This window comes from Epinephelus fuscoguttatus, linkage group LG12 (genome assembly GCF_011397635.1).
Source record: "Epinephelus fuscoguttatus linkage group LG12, E.fuscoguttatus.final_Chr_v1".
Taxonomy (NCBI): Eukaryota; Metazoa; Chordata; class Actinopteri; order Perciformes; family Serranidae; genus Epinephelus; species Epinephelus fuscoguttatus.
Genome location: NC_064763.1, coordinates 12,449,667 through 12,472,218, shown reverse-complemented (window position 1 = coordinate 12,472,218; position 22,552 = coordinate 12,449,667). Strand labels below are relative to the sequence as shown.

The window sequence follows — 22,552 nt, the reverse complement described above, 5'->3', positions numbered from 1 at the left end:
GGCCGGCGTCTCACAACTAAGTCGGCAACTGGCGGCCCTGGAGGACCGCCTCACCTTTTCTCCAAGCCCCGGCGATCACCACCCAGCCGACAGCCTGCCAACCAGCCCAGCACCTCAGGCACGGGAGCCATATATCCCCATACCCGCCAGGTATTCAGGAGATTTAGGGACATGCTCACAGTTTCTGCACCAGTGCAATTTGGTTTTCACTCAGCAACCCCTCACTTATTCCACCCCTCAAGCTAAGGTAGCTTTCACTATGAGTTTACTCACAGGGCAGGCTGCCGCCTGGTCCTTAGCCATCTCCACCCAACAACCAGAGTTAATTAACGACTATCTCCAATTCACAGAGGAGATGAAACGGGTTTTCGACCACCCGGTAAAGGGTAGTCAGGCTGTAAGCCGGTTGCTTGACCTACAACAGGGGAATTTATCCGCTTTCTGAATACGCAGTTAGTTTCGCATCCTAGCGGCAGAGAGTGGGTGGAATGATTCAGCCTTACGGGCAATTTTTCTTAAGGGGTTAGCGGGGAATTAAAGGATGAGCTGGCTTCGGGAGGAGTGTAGCTCACTCAACTCCCTCATAGATTTGGCCATCCGCCTGGATAACAGGATCAGGAAAGAGCTAGGGAGCGACAGGGGATGGGGAAGAGGCGGTTCCTTCCTGGCATCCTCAACTCCCATGACTGCACCTCGGGACCCCAGATACCACCTCCTTCGCACACGAGCAGCGACCGCCACCTGCCGACGAGCCAATGCAACTGGGACAGGCACGCCTCACACCAACAGAAAGACGACGTAGAATGCGAGACCAGCTATGCCTCTACTGTGGCCAACAGGGCCATTTCGTCTCCCATTGCCCGGAGGTGCCAAAAGGCGGGGCTCACCACTAGAAGGGGGGACTATGGTGAGCCACATCTCCTCCTCCTCAGCCTCGAGAGTACAAGTGCCAGGTACGATTCACGCCCTCACACACTCAGTCCCCACTCAGGTGCTAGTGGATTCTGGTGCCGACGACAATTTCATAGACACTGACTTTGTTAAAACTCACGCCATCCCTATTTACGAGTTGTCATCTCCAAAAGAGGTGCATTCAGTAGATGGCAAACTGTTAGAGTTGGTCACACACAAGACGGAACCTCTTAAGCTCGTTCTCTCCAGTAACCACCATGAACACGTAGAACTGTATGTTATTTCTTCACCTCTAAACTCTGTCATTCTGGGAATACCCTGGCTTAAGCTTCACAACCCCCACATTGACTGGACCACCGCCACCATCCGCAACTGGAGTATTCACTGCCATGCCCACTGCCTCCGCTCCGCTCTGCCAGCCAGATCCACGGACTCAGCCCCAGCTCCCGAGGTAATCAACTTATCTAATGTCCTCTGATTACCATGACCTGCAGCAGGTTTTCAGTAAACGGCCGCCACCTCTTTACCCCCACAGACCTTATGATTGCGCCATAGACCTGCTTCCTGGCGCCTCTCCCAACCAAAAGACTTTTCACCTCTCCAAACCCGAGCAGGAAGCAATGGAAAAATATATTACAGAGTCAGTGGCAGCCGGCCTAATTCGACCCTCCTCGTCCCCTGTAGGGGCGGGTTTTTTCTTTGTAGAAAAAAAAGACAACACTACGCCCATGTATTGATTACACCAGTCTAAACGAGATCACTATAAAAAACAAGTATCCCCTTCCTCTGATTGATTCAGCATTCAGCCCCCTGCACACGGCCAAAGTGTTCTCCAAGCTGGACCTCAGAAACGCCTATCACCTCATCCGAATTAGAGATGGGGACGAGTGGAAAACGGCATTTAACACCCCCTTAGGTCACTTTGAATATCTGGTCATGCCTTTCGGACTCACTAATGCTCCTGCAGTTTTCCAGTGTTTGGTGAACGATGTGTTACGCGATTTGCTCAATAAGACTGTTTTTGTGTACTTGGACGATATTCTGATTTTCTCCAGTTCTATGGAGGAACATGTGTGCCATGTGCGAGAAGTGTTAAAGAGGTTAATGGAAAATAAGTTGTATGTTAAAGCGGAAAAATGTGAATTTCATGTGTCATCTGTGAGTTTCCTGGGGTTTGTGGTCGAAAGGGGGCAGCTGCGGGCAGACCCCTCCAAGGTAGCTGCCGTGAAGGACTGGCCGGCTCCCACCACCTGGAAACAGCTGCAGTGCTTTCTGGGGTTTGCCAACTTCTACCGTAGGTTCATTAGAAACTACAGCCGCCTGGCGGCTCCACTCACTCGCCTTACATCTTCCAAACTCACTTTTGTCTGGTCTATGGTTGAGCAACTAGCTTTTGAAAAGCTTAAGAATATGTTTATTAATGCCCCTGTTCTTGTGCACCCAGATCCTGAGCGGCAGTTCGTGGTCGAGGTTGATGCCTCGGACTCCGGGGTCGGGGCCGTCCTCTCCCAGCACCAACCCTCTGACAACAAGCTCCACCCCTGCGCCTTCTTCTCCCGTCGACTCACCCCCGCAGAATCCAACTACGACGTGGGGAACCGGGAGCTCCTGGCGGTGGTGATGGCTCTGCAGGAATGGAGGCACTGGCTGGAGGGCAGCTCAACCTTTCATCGTATGGACAGATCACAAGAACCTAGCCTACCTTCGCTCCGCCGACTGAACTCCCGACAGGCTCGTTGGGCACTGTTCCTAGGCAGGTTCCAGTTCACTATTACCTACCGTCCTGGGTCTCGGAACACTAAGCCTGATGCACTCTCCCGTCAGTTCACCCTGGAGGGGGGGGAGCCCTCCAAGGAGACCATCTTGGATCCGGAGTGTGTGCTGGGGGAGGTCCACTGGCGGGTAGAGCGGGAGGTCCAAGAGGCACTTCAAGGACAGACGGTTCCGGAGGGGTGTCCGCCTGGGCGGCTGTTTGTGCCTCAGACTGCCAGATCATCCGTGCTCACCTGGGGGCACACGTCTAAAATAGCTTGCCACCCGGGGGTCCACCGCACGCTAGCCCTCATCCAGCAGCGCTTCTGGTGGCCGTCCATGGCCGCTGACGTCCGGACCTTCGTTGCTGCATGCACGGTGTGCGCGCGCAGCAAGCCCACTCACCGACCACCAGCGGGTCTCCTGCAACCCCTACCCATCCCTCCACGTCCCTGGTCACACATCGCGGTGGATTTCGTTACCGGCCTACCTCCCTCTGAAGGTAACGACACCATATTAACTGTGGTGGATCGATTCTCCAAGGCGGTACATTTTGTTCCTCTCCCCAAACTCCCCACCGCCTTGGAGACTGCTAATCTCCTAGTGGTGCATGTTTTCAGACTACACAGGATTCCTCAAGATATTGTGTCAGACCGCGGACCTCAGTTCACCTCGCAGGTTTGGAAGGCTTTCTGCCGGGCTCTGGGAACCACCTCCAGCCTCTCATCGGGTTACCACCCCCAGTCCAACGGACAGACGGAACGAGCCAACCAGAGCTTGGAGTCCTCGCTGCGCTGTGTGACCTCCCGCCTCCCTTCCTCCTGGTCCACACACCTTCCCTGGGTTGAATACGCCCACAACTCCCTCATCAGCTCGGCCACCGGCTTATCGCCATTCATGATCAACCATGGCTTCCAACCTCCAGTATTTCCGAGCCAGGAATCCGGTGTGGCGGTTCCCTCAGTCCAGGCCCAGTTTCGCCGGGTCCGACGCGTCTGGCGGGAGACCAGAGCCGCCCTAGGGAGAACGGCTGAGCGCAATCGCCGCCTGGCGGACCAGCGTCGAGTACCCGCACCCAACTACCAGGTGGGCCAGCAAGTGTGGCTCTCCTCCCGGGACCTCCCTCTCCAGACTGAGTCCAGGAAACTCGCCCCCAGGTATATTGGACCCTACCCAATAGACAAGATCATTAACCCCAGCGCCGTCCGCCTCCGCCTCCCAGCCTCCCTGAACGTCCACCCAGTGTTCCACGTCTCCCTCCTCAAACCTGTCACTGAGAGCCCCCTCCAGCCTCCTGCGCCACCACCACCAGTGATCTCCTGCCTGTCGCCACGTGTAGTCCTCAGCGTCTTCCTCGTGCTTTGTCGAGCGCTTTCAGTTGTTTCCTTGTTTTTTGAGCGTGTTCCTCGTTACTTCCTTTTGTGAACATTTTGGCAATAAAGCTTTTGTTTGAACTCTGCTACTGGGTCCTGGTTCCTTGACTGGCACGTAACATTTTTGTATGAGACTGTATATAACTTTTACCATTAAAGGACTTTTTTGTGCATTAAGAACTCTAAAACTAAACTAATAAAAAAAAATAATTGATGAATTATATAAGTATGAGTGCATACTTCATGACAGAACAGATGCCAAGAGTGATTTATCGAATGGTAACTTCTTGGAAGGAAGCCGCCTAAAGGTCTGGCAACCTGGGACGTCTTTGTTTTGCCCTAACATACTTCAACAGCGTGCTGGAGATGGTTCAATGAGATCAAGTGAATCACATTTTTCAATACCGCGCTCTCCCAAGCAGACCATTAAAGGTTATATTTCCTACTGAAAAACATCATTGTCAGTCAGTCAGTGAGCTTATTTATATATATTTAATAAAAACTTAAACTTCTATAAACATCCTCCTCTTCACAGTTTGCTCACTGACGTCGTTATATCGATCTTTTCTTCATCTGCTGGATGGTACATCATCATCAGCCGCTCACCTTTTCCACCCACCCCCAGGCACTCCGAGCATCATCAGAGCCCTGCTCGCATTCACACACAAGTTCGTATGATTAAACCCCACACTTTGCTCAGAAGTGATCACACCCCCAGTTGATGAACAACTCTGTTCCTAAGCAACTGATCCTTTCTGCGTGTGGGGTTTGCATGTTCTCTCCGTGTGTCTGCGTGGGAAATCCTCCAGGCGCTTTCACTTTCCTCCCACAGTCCACAGACATGCAGCTCAGCTGGAGCGAACACTTTAAATTACCCCTACGAGTTAATGGGAGTGTGAGTAGGTGGTCTGATGGAGTGGGTGCATGGCTATATGAGTGTGCGTGGAAGGCTCCATCCCTTTATGACAACTATAAATATGGAAATGAAATGGTGGGACCACTGAAAGGTGTTGTGTAGCATGTTTTTTTGAATAACCCCTTCAGTATTCATGCAGCTGTATTTCAGGGGTAACAGTTTCTAAATAATCTCCCACCTTAAGAAGCTCTAAAGCCCTGCTGGTGTCCCCTCGAGGGTGTAGGGCTCATTATGCCCCACACAAGAAACATACTTTAATCAGCTGAAAATAAAAGGTTTGCCCTCTCCATGAGGGAGCATGGCTATGCTCAATAAATCTCATAATCTGCCAGTTAGATCTTAGATGGAAATGGTGGCACTGGTGGAAAGGTTGGGGGGATTGATTAACAGGATAATTAGGAATCTTTAACTCCAGACCCTGTCAAGGACGTGCCTCTGTGCCCTCTGTAGCTGAAGAAGCTCCCCAGGACATAGAAATAGAAATAATAAGCTGGTATTATTGCTGCCCTGTTTTTTCTGTTATGAGATTTTGATTTTGAGCTCCCTGTTCATGTCCATCTTCAGTTGTTGGCGTTGTTTGAAAGGACTTCTTCACCCACAGAATTACCATTTGTACCTCAATGAGCCCATTTAGACCTGGTACTAACTAGGTTTCAGTGTAATGCTGTTTTGTTTTTTTTTTTGGAGATAGAAGTGACCATATTTGGGTGAGGGGTAGATCTGACTGAGAAGCTGAGGACACTACCTACAGACAGCCTGTCACTCAAACCAACGCATCCAGGGTACGTCGCACGTCATATGTTGACGTGGAAAGTCCATGATCAAACGTCAATATGTGACGAGGTCGGAGTGAGAATGTGTTGATTTTACAGCCTCAGAGGTTGCCACTGGAACTGAAGATCATCATATTGACTGAGCTGCAGACAGATTGACAGCCAGGTGTCAGCTGACGGAAGCCGCAATGATGGATGGCAGTGCATTCAAGTGACTGGTGACCTGTCAGATAGTAATAAAATTAATATTAGTTGTCTAAGTGAACAAAGTAATCATAAAGATAAGCAACAACAAAAGGACATAACAGCCACAGAGGTTGCCGCTTGGTGGAAACCCTTTGTAAAAACACGAAAAAATACATACAGAAAATGAGCATGAACAGCTGACATTTTTTGCTAACAGTTAATGTTACAATTTTTACCAGAAATCTATTGGCTTTACAGTGTAACTTGCTGTGTGGAGGCTACTGTTTTAGAGCAGTGAAGAAGACTTTATTTCCAGGGAAACTGTCGTTGTATGTATGAAACTACTTAAAAATAAAATTAATAAATCATGTGGTATCGGATCTGTGCATAGACTCAAGTCCTTGCCGGTACCCGATCCAGCATTTTAGGCAGTACTGGGAGCATTTCTCGATACTAGGGGGTTGGGTTAAAAAAATTAAAGAAAGGGAAAACAATTGTGAACGTTTTTTTTTTTGAGGGCATGTTTTTTTTTCTGTCCATATCATCTGCCTTGTTACACATATTTAAGGATGAGCCTCTTTGAGTGACAGGCATTCTGCCAATAGTGTCCTGTGCCTCTCATTCTGATCCACCCCTCGCTCCTCCACCACACCAGCCTCTTGCCCAAATATGGTCACTTCTGGCTCCAAAAGAAACAAGACGGCGAGGGCCGAAATGTGCACATGGGAGATTTTTTCCTTGTAGGCTTTCTCCAGGAAGACCCTTTCTGACAAGAATCTATTCATTTTAACCAAAACCACAACTTTTTTCCACACCCTAACCAAGAAATCCCTTTCTGGTTAAAAATCCTCGAGGAAAATTTCTCAGCAACCAACACACCCAGGGAACCTTGAACGTCTTATGTGGACGTGGAAAGTCCATGACCAACTGTCAATATGTGACAAGCTCAGAGTGAGAATGTGTTGAACCTGAGGCTTCAGAATCGGAGTCCACAAATCAACGGGGACATCACAGTAGCTTGGTCCAGTGGTTTTACAATTTGTATTGTCCAATACACAAGTTCAGGCTTCAGAATTGGTATCAGGGGAACATCTCTAAATTGAACCACTGGCTACGGTCCAGGACCAAAACCTCACACAGTAATAAGTTTCTTCTCAACTGCAGCTGAACGGCCTCGTCATCAAAGCCCAACCAAGCCCTTTCTGACAGAAATCTATTCATTTTAACCGCAACCACAACTTTTTTCCCTAACCTTAACCAAGAGATCCCGTTCTGGTAGAAAGCCCTTGAGGAAAATTTCTGCCATCTGTGCCGAAGTACCAAACTTGAGGCTTCAGAATGGGAGTCCACAAATCACAGGGTGACATCACGGTAGCTTGGTCCAGTGTTTTTACAGCGTATGGTTTAACCTGAGCCATGCCAGACAGTGATAGCAATCATTTCACATTCATACAGGGTTAGTAGTATACAGCTGTATTTTTAGGGGGCATAGTATTGGATCGGTACTCGGTATTGTCCAATACACAAATTCAGTGGTATTGGAACATCTCCAGATTGAACCACTGGCTGCGGTCCAGGACCAAAACCTTGCACAGTAACAAGTTTCTTCCCAACTGCAGCTGAACGGTCTTGTCAACAAAGCCCAGGACCCCCACCGACACAGACTAGACTGTTGCAGAACTCCTACATATTTTTCTTACTATGCTTATTGTTATGCACCAAAACCCCAAGGCAAATTTCTTTTATACGAAAACCCACTTGGCAATAAACCTTGTATGCTTCTGAATTTGTGCCCTTGAATTACTTAATTTGTGCACGGGTGGTGGTGGCGGTGGGGGGGGGGCCTTTTTGTAACTGAACCACTTCCTATTAAAATATCTGTGCGTGCCAACCAGCATGGCAGTCTGGCCAGTAGGGAAGACGAACGCTATCCTCAGGTCCTGCTGGGGCAAGATAAAGACAGACAGGCTCATTGTGGATGTCCTCTTACTGTCCCGTTTGGTTTTTTAAAAGTCGATAGTGTTGTGACATTCCCTGTTTGTCCTGTTGTTGACGTCCCTCTCTTGTTGTCAGGAGCCTGGGGGCTTTAGTGTTTGCTAAGCTGCAGAACTTCCCTCCCACTCTTCCTCTATCTCTCCCTCCACTATCAATTATATTAACAGCAGCCTGAAGCGTCCTCCTAGCATGTTGCCCCATGTTGTGACAGGAAACCTTTGTGCTGTTACTTTATGGCCTCTTGCTACATCATCGCACTGCACTGGTAATAGAGCTTACTCTCTATTCTACTCCAGGCTTTGCCCCGCCATCCAATTTGTCTTTCCAACACTAGACATTTTTTTCTGGTGACAATGAAGCATTTTTATGGCCGTGCTGATGTCATCACATTTCTGTTTGTCCCTCATCTCCCGGGGCACCGCTTACAGGAAAATGAATTATACAACACAATGGAAAGGATGGATGTTCCGCAGTCATCTTGAGGCCAATTTGCCCTAACATGACTTGGCTTGTGTTTCCATCGAGCTATACAACCGAACGACCTGCCAGCATCCTCTAAGAATTATGTTTTCCTGTTTCTGCCACTCATGTTAATTATGTATTACCACTAAGAAGCTGGTAGAGTCATGTGGTACGTCAGCTTTGCCCTTAATTGGCACACAGGCCAGAAATAGCACATGAAGCATTCCTACGCTTAATTGTTAGTCATATACGCGCCCCTATGCATTGTATAACCAAACACCATGTGAATCCACCGGAGAGACACGGCCTTAAATCATTCATTGATTTAAGTGAGGAGCTCAGGCAGAAATGCGTTGGACAGGCAGTACTCATGCAGGCAGCCGGGGCTCTGAGCTCCCCACAGGGATTGTGGAGAGCGACTGGTGTTGCACGTCTCCATTTGCATGGACTGTGTGTTGTCTGCATTTTAAATATTTAGTCAGATCTTATTTGCTGGAATTTGATTCACAATAAAGCATATGCTAATCTTAATATAGCATATGCTATATTTTTATGGTTTAAATACACAGTTTTTAAACATGCAGATATCACAACTGTCAAATATAAATCTAAGCAGGATATATTTACTGTTGATAATGTCAGATCCACCCACCTCTTGTACAGTGTATATAAACTACCTGTTACATTAATTATTTCACATTTTATTCCAGCGCCCTTTGCACTGTGCACCAGTGCACTATTGTTCCACTGTTTACAAATGTCATTGTTGATTTTTGTTGCACAAAAATATGCTATAAATATTAAAAATAAACTAAATATACATGTGGAAGGACTTCTAATTGCACTCGCTGGTTTCTGTAGGCTGTTTCAGGTATTTTGTATGTCATCATTTTTATGCCAATGTTTTTTTCCTCCACATTTTTTAAATTCATTTTTTAAAAAATGTTGTTATTGTTTTGTATTCATCCTTCACAGCAGTTACAGTTTTTACTATTTTTCATTGTTGTTTATAATTCTTGATAGACATTACTGCTACTTATTTATTTTTATGGACTTTTTTTTTTATCATTTTATTGTGATTTTATTTGTGTCCTTCCAGCCCACTGAATGTGAACTTAGGGCATTGCTGTAAAGGAGCTTAATGCTCAGTCTAGTTTTCCCTGACAGCTGGACTTTTGAATGATTTGATTGATTGTATGTCAGGGTGTATTTTAGCTGGACTTCTTAATTTTTTTGTAGTTGCCCCTGTTTTATATCAACGTTCTTTTGAGTTTTTCCTTGTAGTAATTTGATTTTATGTTCTTTTGTGTTTTATATTGCTTGTTTTGGATTTGCATATTTTGATTTTGTATTTTTGTGCTATGTTGTCTAACTGACACTCTTGAAAGAGAGATTTTTTAAAATATATATTATATTATATTATATTATATTGTTTGCTTTTGTCCAATCTGGAAATCCATCGGTAAAAAAAAAAGAGAATTTTTTTTTTTCTTTTAATGTAAATTGCAGAATCTGTCTTGTGAGATGAGCTTTTGTCCAGTTTTGCTGAATTTTTTATTCTGAAGGATTCCAGGTTTGAGGTTTTTAATTTGAAGGGGTGTCGTTGCCGGCGGAAGTGGCGGATGTGTGTCATGGCTGCAGGTCTGAACCACTAGCCAAACTTTCGTTTTCCCCAGGAAACCTCGTGATTATGGCGACGTTTTTCGGTGAAGTTTTGTCGGTGTACTCTCGGGCCGTGGAGGAAGATGAAGAGGAGCTCGATGAAAACGAAGAAGATGAAGAAATCCGCAGAGAGCTGGAGGAAAAGAGGTAAATAATGTTACCATGCTAACGTTAGCATGGAGACAGGGAGTCCGAAAGCGTGGAAATATTAGATTAATTAACGCTCAATAAAGATTTAGAAATTACTTTTAATACGTGAAATTATATGTGGCCTTCATCTTTATATTTCCCTTTGTTAATATCTCCCGCCACTCTTTGATATAACGTTAATTAGCATCTGAGGTAGCTAGCTAACATGACACATGATGTTTGAATAACGTTAACACTTTAACGTCCATCCCTATTATTACATTATTACACCAACTAACATACTATAATGTAGTCATAGATAGAGATATTTTTTTAAAATCATTTTTAATCATTTTTTTCATTTATATCTTTTTTTTTTCTCCAATCTGTTTATTATGTTCAATGTGTACAAAGAGGAAATAAGACATTAATTAATTAAGACAGACATTGTTATTGGAAGAAAATAAAAACAAAGTTAAAGTTAAAAATTTAGAAAAAGGCAGGAGAAGAATAAAAAGAAAACCCAAAGTAAATTAATGGTGTGATAATGATGTCATAAAATTAATAGCAACAATGATAGATATATTTTTTATTTCATTTTTTGTTATTGTATTTATTTCTCTGTTTTTTTTCCAATCTGTAAAAAGGACATAAAAGCAAAGTTAAAAATTAGGAAAGGTGGGATAAATAAGAATAAATAATAAATTAGAAATAAATAAAATAATTATATGATAATCATGTAATAACAATAGTTGACATTTTTATCTTTCATTTTTATTATTATTTTCTGTGATTTTGTTTATTTGTTTCTTCTTTTTACAATCTGTTTTTTTCTTTGAGGTGTACAAGAGGATAATGACAAAGTATTATGAGAGACAATTTTAATTAGTAGTAAAAAAAAAAAAAGTTAAAAAAAAAGAAAAGAAATTAATGTGAAAGACCAAAATAAATTAATTATATGATAATGTAACTCATAGCAACAATGGCAGGTACTAATTTTATTTTATCTTTTATTATTTTATTTTTTTTCCAAAGCAATATTCTCCTCAACATGTACAAATTAATTATATGATATTGATGAAATTAAACTAATAGCAACAATGGTCGATTTTTTGGGTTTTTTATTTATTATCATTATTATTATAATTATTATTATTATTATTTTCTTTTCTCTTTTCAGTGTGTGCAAAGATAATATAACAGACGATTAAAAAAAAGCAAAGTTAAAAAATAAGAAAAGGCAGTAGAAAATAATCAAGAACAACCAAAGTAAATTAATTATATGACAATAAAACTAACAGCAACAATGATAGATATGTTTTATTTTATTATTTACTATTTTAATTTATTTTATTTTATTTTATTGTTTTTCCAATCAGTTTAGTCTTTTCGAAGAGGACATCACTGAGGATTGAGGCAACAAATCCCGTTAGAAAAAAGTAAAAGTGAGGAAGTTAAAAACAAGAAAAGTCAGGGGGAAGATAAACAAGAAAGACCAACGTGAATAAAATAAATGATAATGATATAATAAAACTAATGACAGCAATGGCAGTAAAACACACACACACCAGGAAATGAAAAAGACAAATGAATAAAACCAAGACCAAGTAATGGATCTGTGTTATTACAAGTTTTACAGCATTTGTCAGCAAAGACATACATTCAGTTGCCAGTTAATTAGGTACACTCAGTTTGAACTAATACAGTCTAACGTAACAGTATTGCAGTAAATCCTACCGGTTATAATGTTATAATGTTGTAGTTGTAGTTGAAGCTGATTTAGAGTGTTGATGCATCTTTACTTTCATTTTTGGGGCTGCGGTTTGTGCTGCTATAATGACGGGTGTTTCCGTTTTTTTGTTCACCCCTTTTACGACCGGTATAATAACAGAAATACCTCTCTGTATAATGCAGGACAGCTCAACAGGACCACAAACTACGATCATAAAGTGATCATAAAGTTGAATTAGCACCTCTTCTGAATGTAAAAGGCACGTCACAGTTATTTAAAACAGTTTCACCTTAAGGCCATCATCGTGGCAGTTGATAAAGTACTTCAGTGGTCCATATTTCCAAATAAAGTTACAGTTGAATGATCACACACAGTGAACCCTGAGCTTTATGGGCCTCGGGTTGCATGGTTGGCAGTCCTGTCTTGACTGCAGCTGTCAAATATTTTTATATAGCGGAGTGAAAAATATAATATTTCCAACTGAATTGTTGTGGAGTGTAAGTACAAAGAAGCATAACATGAACAAGTGCAGATACCTCAAAATGCTCCTACTTAATGTTTGAGCAAATGTACACCACTGTTTAGAGGAGAGTGTTTTGGTTATTGTGGTCAAGAAGATTAATTTAAGTAGACAGAGGTTGTGTTAACATTAAAGTTTGAGTAAAAACCTGAGAAATAAGACCATAACAATGTTGGTAAGGTGAACAGTGCTGAAGAAACCTGTTTGCAAATAATTCATTCAAGGACGTAATGGTGTTATTTTCAGGCACCTGCTACCCCAATGGATTCAATACATATTTTAGGTGTACAGTGTTTTTCCACAACTGTTCTTTTTTCTCTAACGCACATCTTTTATCAGGGAGGTTCATTTGCACTGGAGCCCTGACGTCTCTGAGTCGCTGAAGTCTGGAAACAAGTTGCAGTGTTCAGACTTCATCCTCGCTGTGGGACACAACGCTTCCAGTAAGTGGCTGCTTCCAGTGTCGCAACTCTCCTGTCTGCTACATTACCTGTGATGAGACACACCAAACTGATATCAGAGAACTAGCAGTGATGAAAGCCAACTGTTGCGTTGCCTAACGTCACCTGTGTCTTGGCCAAAAAAGTTGCACATGAATTAGGGCTGCTCAGGGCTGCTGGTTAAAATTGAAATCCTGATTATGCAAACGATTATGCGACGCACGTGATGGCTTATATTGTTTACACGACGGCATGTCATTTCTGTCTCTACATGGTCGCACGTTTACAATTCTCCTCTGCTCTCTGTATCACGCACAGAGGAGTTTGGACCCGATGCGCACACACCCACACAGACATGTGCGCAACCTCTCTCGCTCTCCCTCTGCCATTTTCCGCACGCTGTTTTTGAACTCTTCCGCGATCACCTGCCCCTCGCATTATTCGTAGTTCACCTACTTAACTGGCTCGTGGAGTGAAGAGGAGAGGAGAAGGAGCAGTATTGCGCATGCATGGCTTCTGTAGAAGACAAAATAACATCTCCAGACCTCAAAATCGTAATCGCGATCACCAGACGATTAAGTGCGCAGCCTTAACATGAACACACTGCAAAGATTATAACAATTGGCCAACCAGCATGTATGATCTGCACCTGCGTGAGATAAAGGATGAATAACTCAACACCAGCAGGTGTCAGTAGTCTGTAGTTAGTTAGCCTAGTTCGCCATTTAGCACATTAACAATACAACCCTGAAAGAACAGAAAATACTTACTGTGCATCACTGAACAATAACACAAACTGTCAGGAAACATTTCTGCTAAAGAGCTCAAAGAGCCAATCAGAGTGATTTTATTCACTTACAGGCTCCACTGTCTCTGACGCTGATTTAACATGCTGAATCGACTGGGAATAAAAAGGCAACGAGGGGCGACAGTGCAGGACACACTGACCATGGGCTTAGTGTGTCAGGGCCTTAACACCCAATATCCTGCTGTGACATCACTCACAGTATATCTGGACAATTTTTGGGCTCCATCTGTCAGACCTCGCTCGCTCGCTGTATGTTAGGAAGACGTGTTATAGTCTAAAACCTTAACATATTCAGTTTACCGTCACATACATCAAATTATAGCAGAAAATCCTCACAGTTGAGAAGTTGGAACAATTGAATTTTTGAATCCATGAATGCAGTAAAGAGCACATAGCAAACACAACATTTAACGTGGACAGGACAACATTAAATGCAATGAAGTACATTGTGAATACTCATAAGAATAAAGATAGGTAAGTGTGGAGAAATAAATTGCATAGTAATGAACTGATAAATCAGCAAAATGATGATCTGGATAACAGTTATAATTTGTTTCAGAGTTTATTAAAAACACATTTGCAGGATAATAAAGTAGTGGTCATACAGTAAATGTCCACGCTGTGTATGAACCCTCATCATGTGGATGGCAGCAAAGTGTTAAAAAATCTAACAGCTTGTGGGAAAAAGCTGTTGCAGAACCTTGTGGAACGGGTTCTGATGCTGTGGAACCTTTTGGCTGATGGCAGAGGGGTGAACAGACGGAGGGGTCTTTTACAGTTGCAAAGGCTCTGCGTGTGCACCGCCTCTTGGATGGTGGGAAGATAAACCCCAATGATCCTCTCTGCAGCTCTAACAATTCGTTGCAGGGTCTTTCACTCACATGTTTTGTTGTTTCAATATCATACTGTGAAATGACTTCCAATTCACGTAATCTCCTTTATGCTCAGACGGAGCTATTATGGGATGTTGAGTCCCATAAATGAGCCAATTACACCGCGGAATCTTTGAATATATGAAAAGTATTCATGAATCACTGCGTCATGTGTCCACGTAGATTAATTTCTTATTAACACTGACAAACCTGCAGTTCTGTGGAATTCCTCTTTGATGATCCGTTCTGATTTATGTTCAGGGAAAACCACAAAAACGGGCAAAAGTCTTTTCAGAGCCAGAGACACTTTTCTTACGGCCCGACACACCGCTGCCTCGCTGATGTTTTCAGTGTCTGTGATTTTATAAAGAAAAGAATCAAAGAGCAATGCATAAAATTTGCGGCGATGATAATCTAAGTCCACAATGTGTAATATTTGATATATGTGGAGGGAACAGATTGTTAGATAAATGATAGAGTGTGAGGTGAAACTGTATCTTTCATATAGACACTCCTCCGGGAAAGATAAGACGTCCAAACTGGGTCTGATCACCTTCTCCTGATGCTACAGCCTCTGAATAAATTGTCCCTCACAACTTTTGTGGTGGTATTCAATACATTGCATCATGCTCTTATTTTGAAAGGTTGGTAACAGGAAGTAGTTTGAGCTGAAGTTCTGTATCTTGTGTTGTCGGCTGTGGAAAACCTTCATCAATTATAATGTAGTTCAACATTAAAGCAGCTCGACGTTACACTTAATATCTGTTGCCGTAAATCCTTAAAACACGACAACTTTATTCACATGCCATGTCTCTCTTTCCTGCTTCATGCTCAGTGAGCCAGTAGGTTTACTGAGTATGTTGCTATAGTAACTGACTCGGGTTGGGTTATGCTGAACTGAGATGAGTGAAGGCTCAACATACTCAGAGTTTTCACTAATTCTGCTTTCTGAAATAGTGCCCAGGAGTCTCATTAAACATTGTGTATGCCGTAACGAGGCTTGAAAGAGGCGTATGCCACTTCCTGCACAAAAGCTGCGATCTATAGAAACCTTGACCCGTGCTTACAGACATTTTGGAGATGGGACATTGGCGACACAGATGGTGAGGTGGAAGCCTGATTGTAGAAATTTTTGACTTTTGTCCGTACATACAATTACAGCATGGATCCTATGCATAGATTTGTAAATGAGACCCATGGTGAAGTCGTCAGAGATGTTCACACCCTGGAACTTAGTAGTCCTGACCCTCTCCACTGTGCAGCCGTTTATGGACAGCAAGAGTGATCATACGCCATCCTCCTAAAAGTCCACCACTATCTCTTCTGTTTAACGATCATCAATTATCAAAACAGTTGCCAATTAATTTTCTGTCAGATGATTAATCTGTGAATTGTATCAGCTCTAAATGAAAGTAGTTACACCTGTCCCGATGTTTGCTGTGAGAAGAGGTGTGTAATTTTAATGTCGGTCTGTCTCCACAGGGTGTCTGTCAGCGTACGTCCTCACCTCTGAAAACTGGGACGCAGTGGGGCATGCATCCGTGTGGAACGAGAGGAGCGGGGCTGTAACTGGGCAAAACAGCGAGGAGTCGGCGTGCGTTTTCTACCGACACAAGGACAACCCATCAGTGAGTGACACACTGAGCAGAGCAGCGTGTGTTTGTGCTGTTTGATTAATGCCTCAGAAAGCACCTGTTGTAAACTTCAATAATAATCGTTCAGTTTAATGAGTTTGCTCCTGATCGTCTATGTAAATTGTTTGTTTATTTCCTTGTGTAATTCGAGCGCATCGTAATGGCTGTACACAGTTTATTGTGAAGCTACAAACAGACGACACATTAAAGCAAGCCTGAATTAATTGGAGCATCATAAGGAATGCAGATGCTTCTGATGACAATAAGAATTAATCATAGAAACAGTAATAGTTTGTTGAAGCACTTTATATAATACATGAATCCTCTCACATCATGTTGTAATGAAGCTGTTTCAAGAATAAAATGAAACCTCACTTCAGTTACAGAAGTTGAAAAAGTAGTCTGTGACACCCAGAATTAATGAGTTGTAATCTGCCGTCTCCTCCACAAACTGTCAGGACACAGAGTTATAACCGACCAGTCTGGTGTGTGTGGAGGTGTGTGTGGTTATTTTCTATCAGCCTGGTGTCATTTGCACGTGATTTAATCAAGATAAACATAGTTAACGGCTGTGTGTGAAGCGTCAGATTTATCACACATTCCTGTTCTGCTGCCTTCAGACAGCTGCAGGGTTTTAATGAGCGGAAGGAGAAGATTTTCATTCAGTGTGAAGCAGCTGTGAACAACACATACTGCAACACCTGTCAGCTATTAATGTACAGATCACTGATGGACTCAAATTCCCATTATCATAACCTCAATGTTTAATGATGATTTAAAAGCATCTATAGGTTGGAGAGTGTGTGTCTCTGTGTATTTTGTGTATTTTTACCCAACCCTAAGCACCTTGTTGAATCTAACAAGTCAAGAAATTCCTGAAAAATGTATTAGTAAAATTAGAAAAACTATTTTTCTACTGCCTGAGAGAATTTTTGGAAAAGTTTTGAACATACATTATTTCTGCCACTTTAAAATGACAGCTCCATTTTGATAAATGCCTTTTTCCTGGACTCCTCTCTCCTCGTGTCTCTTTTCTGCCTCCTCTGCTTGCATCTCGGGAAGGACTAAGAAGCAAGGAGAGGAGGAGAGGAAAGGAATCAAGGAAGTACAAACTGTGAAATGAGAACATTTTCATGTGTTAGTTTTCACTTTTTAATTTGTCATCCATCTGTATTATCAGTCTTTTCTGTCTTTAAGTGACACCTGTATGTTTCACACAAAGTTAAGCATGTGTTTAATCTATGACAGTTGCGTAAAATATCTCTTGTGTTTCTTTCTTTGAAGGTTTTGGTTTGCCAGGTGACTTGCTACATAGCTGAGGACCAGCTTTTCCAGTGGACAGAAAAGGTACGTTTATACAGCAGAACCATGTCGATGGCTCTGTGATGAAATTGGGTTGTTATGCAGAGAAATTCAGGGCATTTTTCGGGGTGATCACAGTGGTGAAGGTGATGTTGTGTATCTCTGTCTCTCGTAGGTGTTTGACTGTCTGCAGCACAGACAGCTGAATGTGACGGTGCTGTCAGACAGCTCTGTGGCTGAGTACAAGACAGCAGACTATGTGTGCAGTAGCTCTGCTCCCTTCCTGCGCTCTCTCCACACCAGTGCCTTCAGTGGTCAGCCTGTCTGCAGGTCACTGGAGCAACCCAACATAGTTACTGGACTTCCAGCTGCAGGTATTTTCCACACTTCAAATTTCTGTGTTTCAGGCGTCTGAAAACTCACATTAGCCCCTTAAACACTGCCTGTTCACGGCAGGAACATTGTGCTGTTATGCCACCTCCCTGTTCTATAAGACACGATCCCGGAGTGGAGGGACAGAGTTGTCTCACCTTTAAGCTGCCACGTGAGGTAGTAACAGTGCTGAAACGTTGTCTGTATAAACAAGACAGCTGGAAGGATGGTATCATGGGCTTGATGGGTATGACGTTTTGACGTGCTATGTGCGCGATCCACCATGGGTGATTAAAAAAGCAGCTGTTAGCAGTTGGCAGCTAACTCAAAGAAGAAGAAGAACAGCAGCTGAAAATATCTGCAAATTGGGAAAAACAAGGATTATTATTCAACAACTGTCGCCTTGCTGTTCTGTATAAAAAGTACAAGTGCGGAATGAGGGGAGTGTTGTCTCACCTTTAAGGCAGCATAGGAGATAGTAACAGCACCGAAACAAGATTTGTATAAACGGGACAGCTGGCAGGATGGCATCATGGACGGCACAGTTATAACATTTTGATGACATGTTATGCGTGCAACCCACTGCAGGAAATTTTGAAAAGTAGTTGATAGCAGTTAGCAGCTAACTCAAAGCAGAGAAACACCAACTGTAAATGTCCGCAAACTGGGAAAACAATGAGGTCCAGGAGCTCTTTACCCTCTGAGCAGAGGACGAGATCAACCTCCATATAACAGAGACGGTAAATGTTCGTAATTGTCATGTTAATGCCATTGTTACTGTTCATGAAGCGCTGCTGACATGTATGTTATGTCACACAAGAGGCCGACACTGTTGTGTTACATGCCATGCCTCTTTTGCTTCTGTGATGCTGGCATGCTGTCTAAAATCACACATTAGAGCAACATGATGCTGCCGTTGTTTGGTTCTGTGTAAAAATGCAAAGGCAGCATAAAGGAGGGACTTTTTAGCGTCTCTATAGTGCCTTCTCTGTGTAAAAAGGATTATTAATTGGGATCCATCGGCCAGGCTTTTCCTTTTATATTCATTCATTCATTTTCCGTACCTGCTTATCCTGGTCCATTGGGTGAGAGGCAGGGTTCACCCTGGACAGGTCACCAGACTATCACAGGGCTGACACATAGAGACAGACAACCATTCACACTCACATTCACACCTACAAACAATTTAGAGTCACCAATTAACCTGCATGTCTTAGGACTGTGGGAGGAAGCTGGAGCACCTGGAGGAAACCCACACTGACACGGAAAAAACATGCAGGGCCTTTACAAAACCAGACTGTACCCACTCCCACTCTGTCTCAGAGTGTCACTCCATTTGTAGTCACCTTCACAGCTTAATGAAGCTCCCTACATTCAGGTGTAGAGTATAAACACAGCAGCAAGCCTTGGGACACACTTTGCCACTCTGAGAAAGAAAAAGGAGCTGTCGTAACCATGGAGAAAAGTAATAATACTCCCATTATTTGAACTCCCATTTAAAGTTCTTTATTTGTATTTGTATCACATTTATTTGATTCCTGCTGCTGTTTACCAGAATTTTGGTAGTGCATATTATCCTTTTGCCGGTCAAATAAATACATTAATTGATAAATAAGCAACTAAATTAATAAACAAACAAATAAATAATACATAAAGGGGTATAGGGCTGCAACGATTAGTCGACTAATCGATGACTACTCAACTATTAAAATAACTGGTGACTATTTTAGTAGTCGACTAATCTGTTTGAGTCACTTTTCCTTGAAAAGAACTATAAAAGTACCCCAAAATACTCTTATTGCAGCTTCTTACGTTCAAATATTGGCAGCTTTACTCACTCTCCCATGACGGTGAATTAAAAACTCTTTGGCTTGAGTATGAAACAAGACATTAGATGACATCATTTTTGGGTTTGGTGGAGACAGACCGACATTTTTCAACATTTTGACACAATTTTTGATAAAATTATTAGTCGACTAATCGAAACAGTCGACAGATTAGTTGACAATGAAAATAATTGTTAGTTGCAGCTCTAAAGGAGTATAAAATGTATCCCCGGGATGTACTTGTGACATTTCTTGTATTTTACTTTCTTGAACATATTCTTGTTTTTCACTCTGATGTTTTTAAGCTGCTCATTTTGCAACAGTTCGAGTTACACTTTACTGTAAAGAAAACATGACTACTGTTTTATAGAGACCAGAGGTGTATATTTGATCCTCAACGTAGCCTTACATTGACAACATCTTTACGACAACATTAAATGTCTGTCTTAGTTTGTACAGTTTACATTTCTCAGGGTATTCGCTTGGAACTTGATTTGTACGGAGCCTCTTCCATGACAAACACGGTTTTGCATTGCACATGGTCAGTAAGTCGGCATCGGTGCAGGCCTGTGTTGGAGGGTTTTATAATTCTCTTCCAGTCCTCACTGGTTGGTTTGGGACTGCTCTTAATGTGGTGGACACGTGGAAACAGAGTGCAAGTGGATAGAGCTCGAAAAGCCTGCAAACTATACACAGAAGGGCCCTGGACAGCCAGTGGATTTGAACCCAGAATCCTCTTGCTGTGAGGCGGCAGTGCCATGACTGCACCACTGTGATTCCTTGAAAAGTCATGGTAACGTTTTGAGAGTTTGTAGGAACCCTGTTGATAGTAGGGCAGAGTCTGTGCATGATAGAGAGGGGATGTGTTCTGTGGCTGGTTTAAAATGCAGTCTGAAAGAATGTGTGTCCTCCAATAACGTCTGCCAGGAAAATAGAAACTTAATTTTCACCAAGGTTATTAGGCGTGATCTAAAGTACACACCGGCACAGACTGTTGATACTTATGCCAACATGGAGCAAGTTGACAGAAGACTCTGTAGGCTTCATCTTTTCAGTATACACATGGAGCAAAAGTATGACACTGCAGACCTCACTGTGATCACTGCTCACTGTTGATAGTAGGGCAGAGTCTGTGCATTATAGAGAGGGGATGTGTTCTGTGGCTTGTTTAAAATGCAGTCTGAAAGAATGTGTGTCCTCCAATAACGTCTGCCAGGAAAGTAGAAACTTAATTTTCACCGAGGTTATTAGGCGTGATCTAAAGTACACACCGGTACAGACTGTTGATACTTATGCCAACATAGAGCAAGTTGACAGAAGACTCTGTAGGCTTCATCTTTTCAGTATACACATGGAGCAAAAGTATGACACTGCAGACCTCACTGTGATCACTGCTCACTATGAATTTATGAGCTAAAATGCTGCAGTTGCAGAGCAGACATCCTGAAAGTGACATAATGTCACCTGGATGTAAATGGCAGAGTGTAAACACACAGCAGGATATTGGGGGCACCTGTTAACCCCTTGTGTGGACTATAAATCCAGCTTTGGCCGGGTTTGATTCTCTACTTTGCTCAATTGTCCTTGAGCGAGACACTGAATCCCAAATTGCTCCTGGTGTGTGTCTGTGGGGGGAAAAGTCTCTTTGGACAGAAGCATCTGCCAACTGAATGAAATGTAGTGCCATTAGTGGTCCTCTCCACTCTCTGAGCTCACACAGTCCTTTATCCTGATTTGGTCATTTTGGTGCTGGTGCACTTACAGATACTCAAAGTCCTCAGCCGTTCTGATTCATATTCTGGTCGTTGGATAACCTTGCATTCTTCTTCTTTTATGCTGTTTCATCAGTACTGAACCACTGCGAGGTCCACCGCATCGCCACTGTTGTTTACCAGTGTTACAGTGATGTCATCGGCCCTGACTCTGTCACCATGGAGACCTTCAAGCCTGCACTTACAAACCTTGGCAAGTCCATACAGGTGAGCTGCTTTTCTTTTTATATTTAAAGGTCAGAGAACAACTAAAATGTATCTGAAGTCTTTCCATGTTCTCCTCATTGTTAACACTTTGATCTCCTGTTTTCTCTCTCTGTCCCCTCAGTTCGACATGTCTCCGAGCACAGACGTCCTTCGCAAATTTGTCAGAACCACCAACATTCAGAGCAACCTTTATATCTGAAAATGACCATGTGGCACACTCAGTACGCTTACATGCACAGTGAAGTGGAGCTACAGTTACAGCTCAACTAGGCCATTTAACTGGACTACTGTCCTTGTCCCAGTATACAAGCACGGGAGGGGAATCCATTTATTGACTGAAGTATGTCCGACTCCTCTACGATAGGTGGAGATATGTCCCTTTTGAGCTTGTTAGTATTGGACCATTTTCCAGTTGACCTATTACGTCACAGACCGAATAATGGACGAACAAGTTAGCTATGGTTAGCTAGCGGCTAACTGGTTTTGGTCTGTCCAGAAAGTCACAGCTCTGGATGTAGATTGCACCATGTTGTTACCAGCTTCTTCTTCTCTTATGCATTTAATGCCTTCAACTTCTGGGTCAAAGCCCGGGGCAGAAAATGTGGAGCATGCTCAGAGTGCCTCAGCCAGTTTGGGTCTGATTGACTGTATACATGCAGGAGGAATTAAACTCCCAATCACATTATATTGGTGTGTTAATCCGACTTTGCGAAATTCAATTTAGTACTATTTAAGTCGGACTAACATGTTAACATTTATTTTAAAAGTCTGGTTTTAGTCGGACTGACACAAAAAAAATCAATTTTCTCTAGTGTCATGTCAACGTACTGACTGTGCAGTGTAATGTAATTCTATTTTCCTTTGGTAAAATACTGTCATTTTTTAATAAAGAAATTAAGTAAGTAAA

At 42.8% G+C, this 22,552-nt stretch overlaps 1 protein-coding gene across 1 annotated transcript; it reads left to right on the top strand.

Moving 5' to 3' along the window:
- Positions 1 to 9,978: 9,978 nt before the first annotated feature.
- On the top strand, positions 9,979 to 22,552 carry psmg1 (proteasome (prosome, macropain) assembly chaperone 1). The gene is made up of 7 exons (XM_049591700.1): positions 9,979 to 10,178; positions 12,752 to 12,855; positions 16,015 to 16,160; positions 17,451 to 17,513; positions 17,644 to 17,842; positions 21,515 to 21,645; positions 21,767 to 22,552. The coding sequence occupies exons 1-7, from the start codon at positions 10,060 to 10,062 to the stop codon at positions 21,842 to 21,844; spliced, it is 840 nt and encodes a 279-aa protein (XP_049447657.1). The 5' UTR covers positions 9,979 to 10,059; the 3' UTR covers positions 21,845 to 22,552.

What these genes read in the sequence shown, in the direction of transcription:
- psmg1 (XM_049591700.1), top strand. Translation starts at nt 10,060, where the DNA reads ATGGCGACGTTTTTCGGTGAAGTTTTGTCGGTGTACTCTCGGGCCGTG. An exon ending in AGAGAGCTGGAGGAAAAGAG is followed by an intron (nt 10,179 to 12,751) that starts GTAAATAATGTT and finishes ATCTTTTATCAG; the next exon opens with GGAGGTTCATTTGCACTGGA. An exon ending in ACCTTGGCAAGTCCATACAG is followed by an intron (nt 21,646 to 21,766) that starts GTGAGCTGCTTT and finishes CTGTCCCCTCAG; the next exon opens with TTCGACATGTCTCCGAGCAC.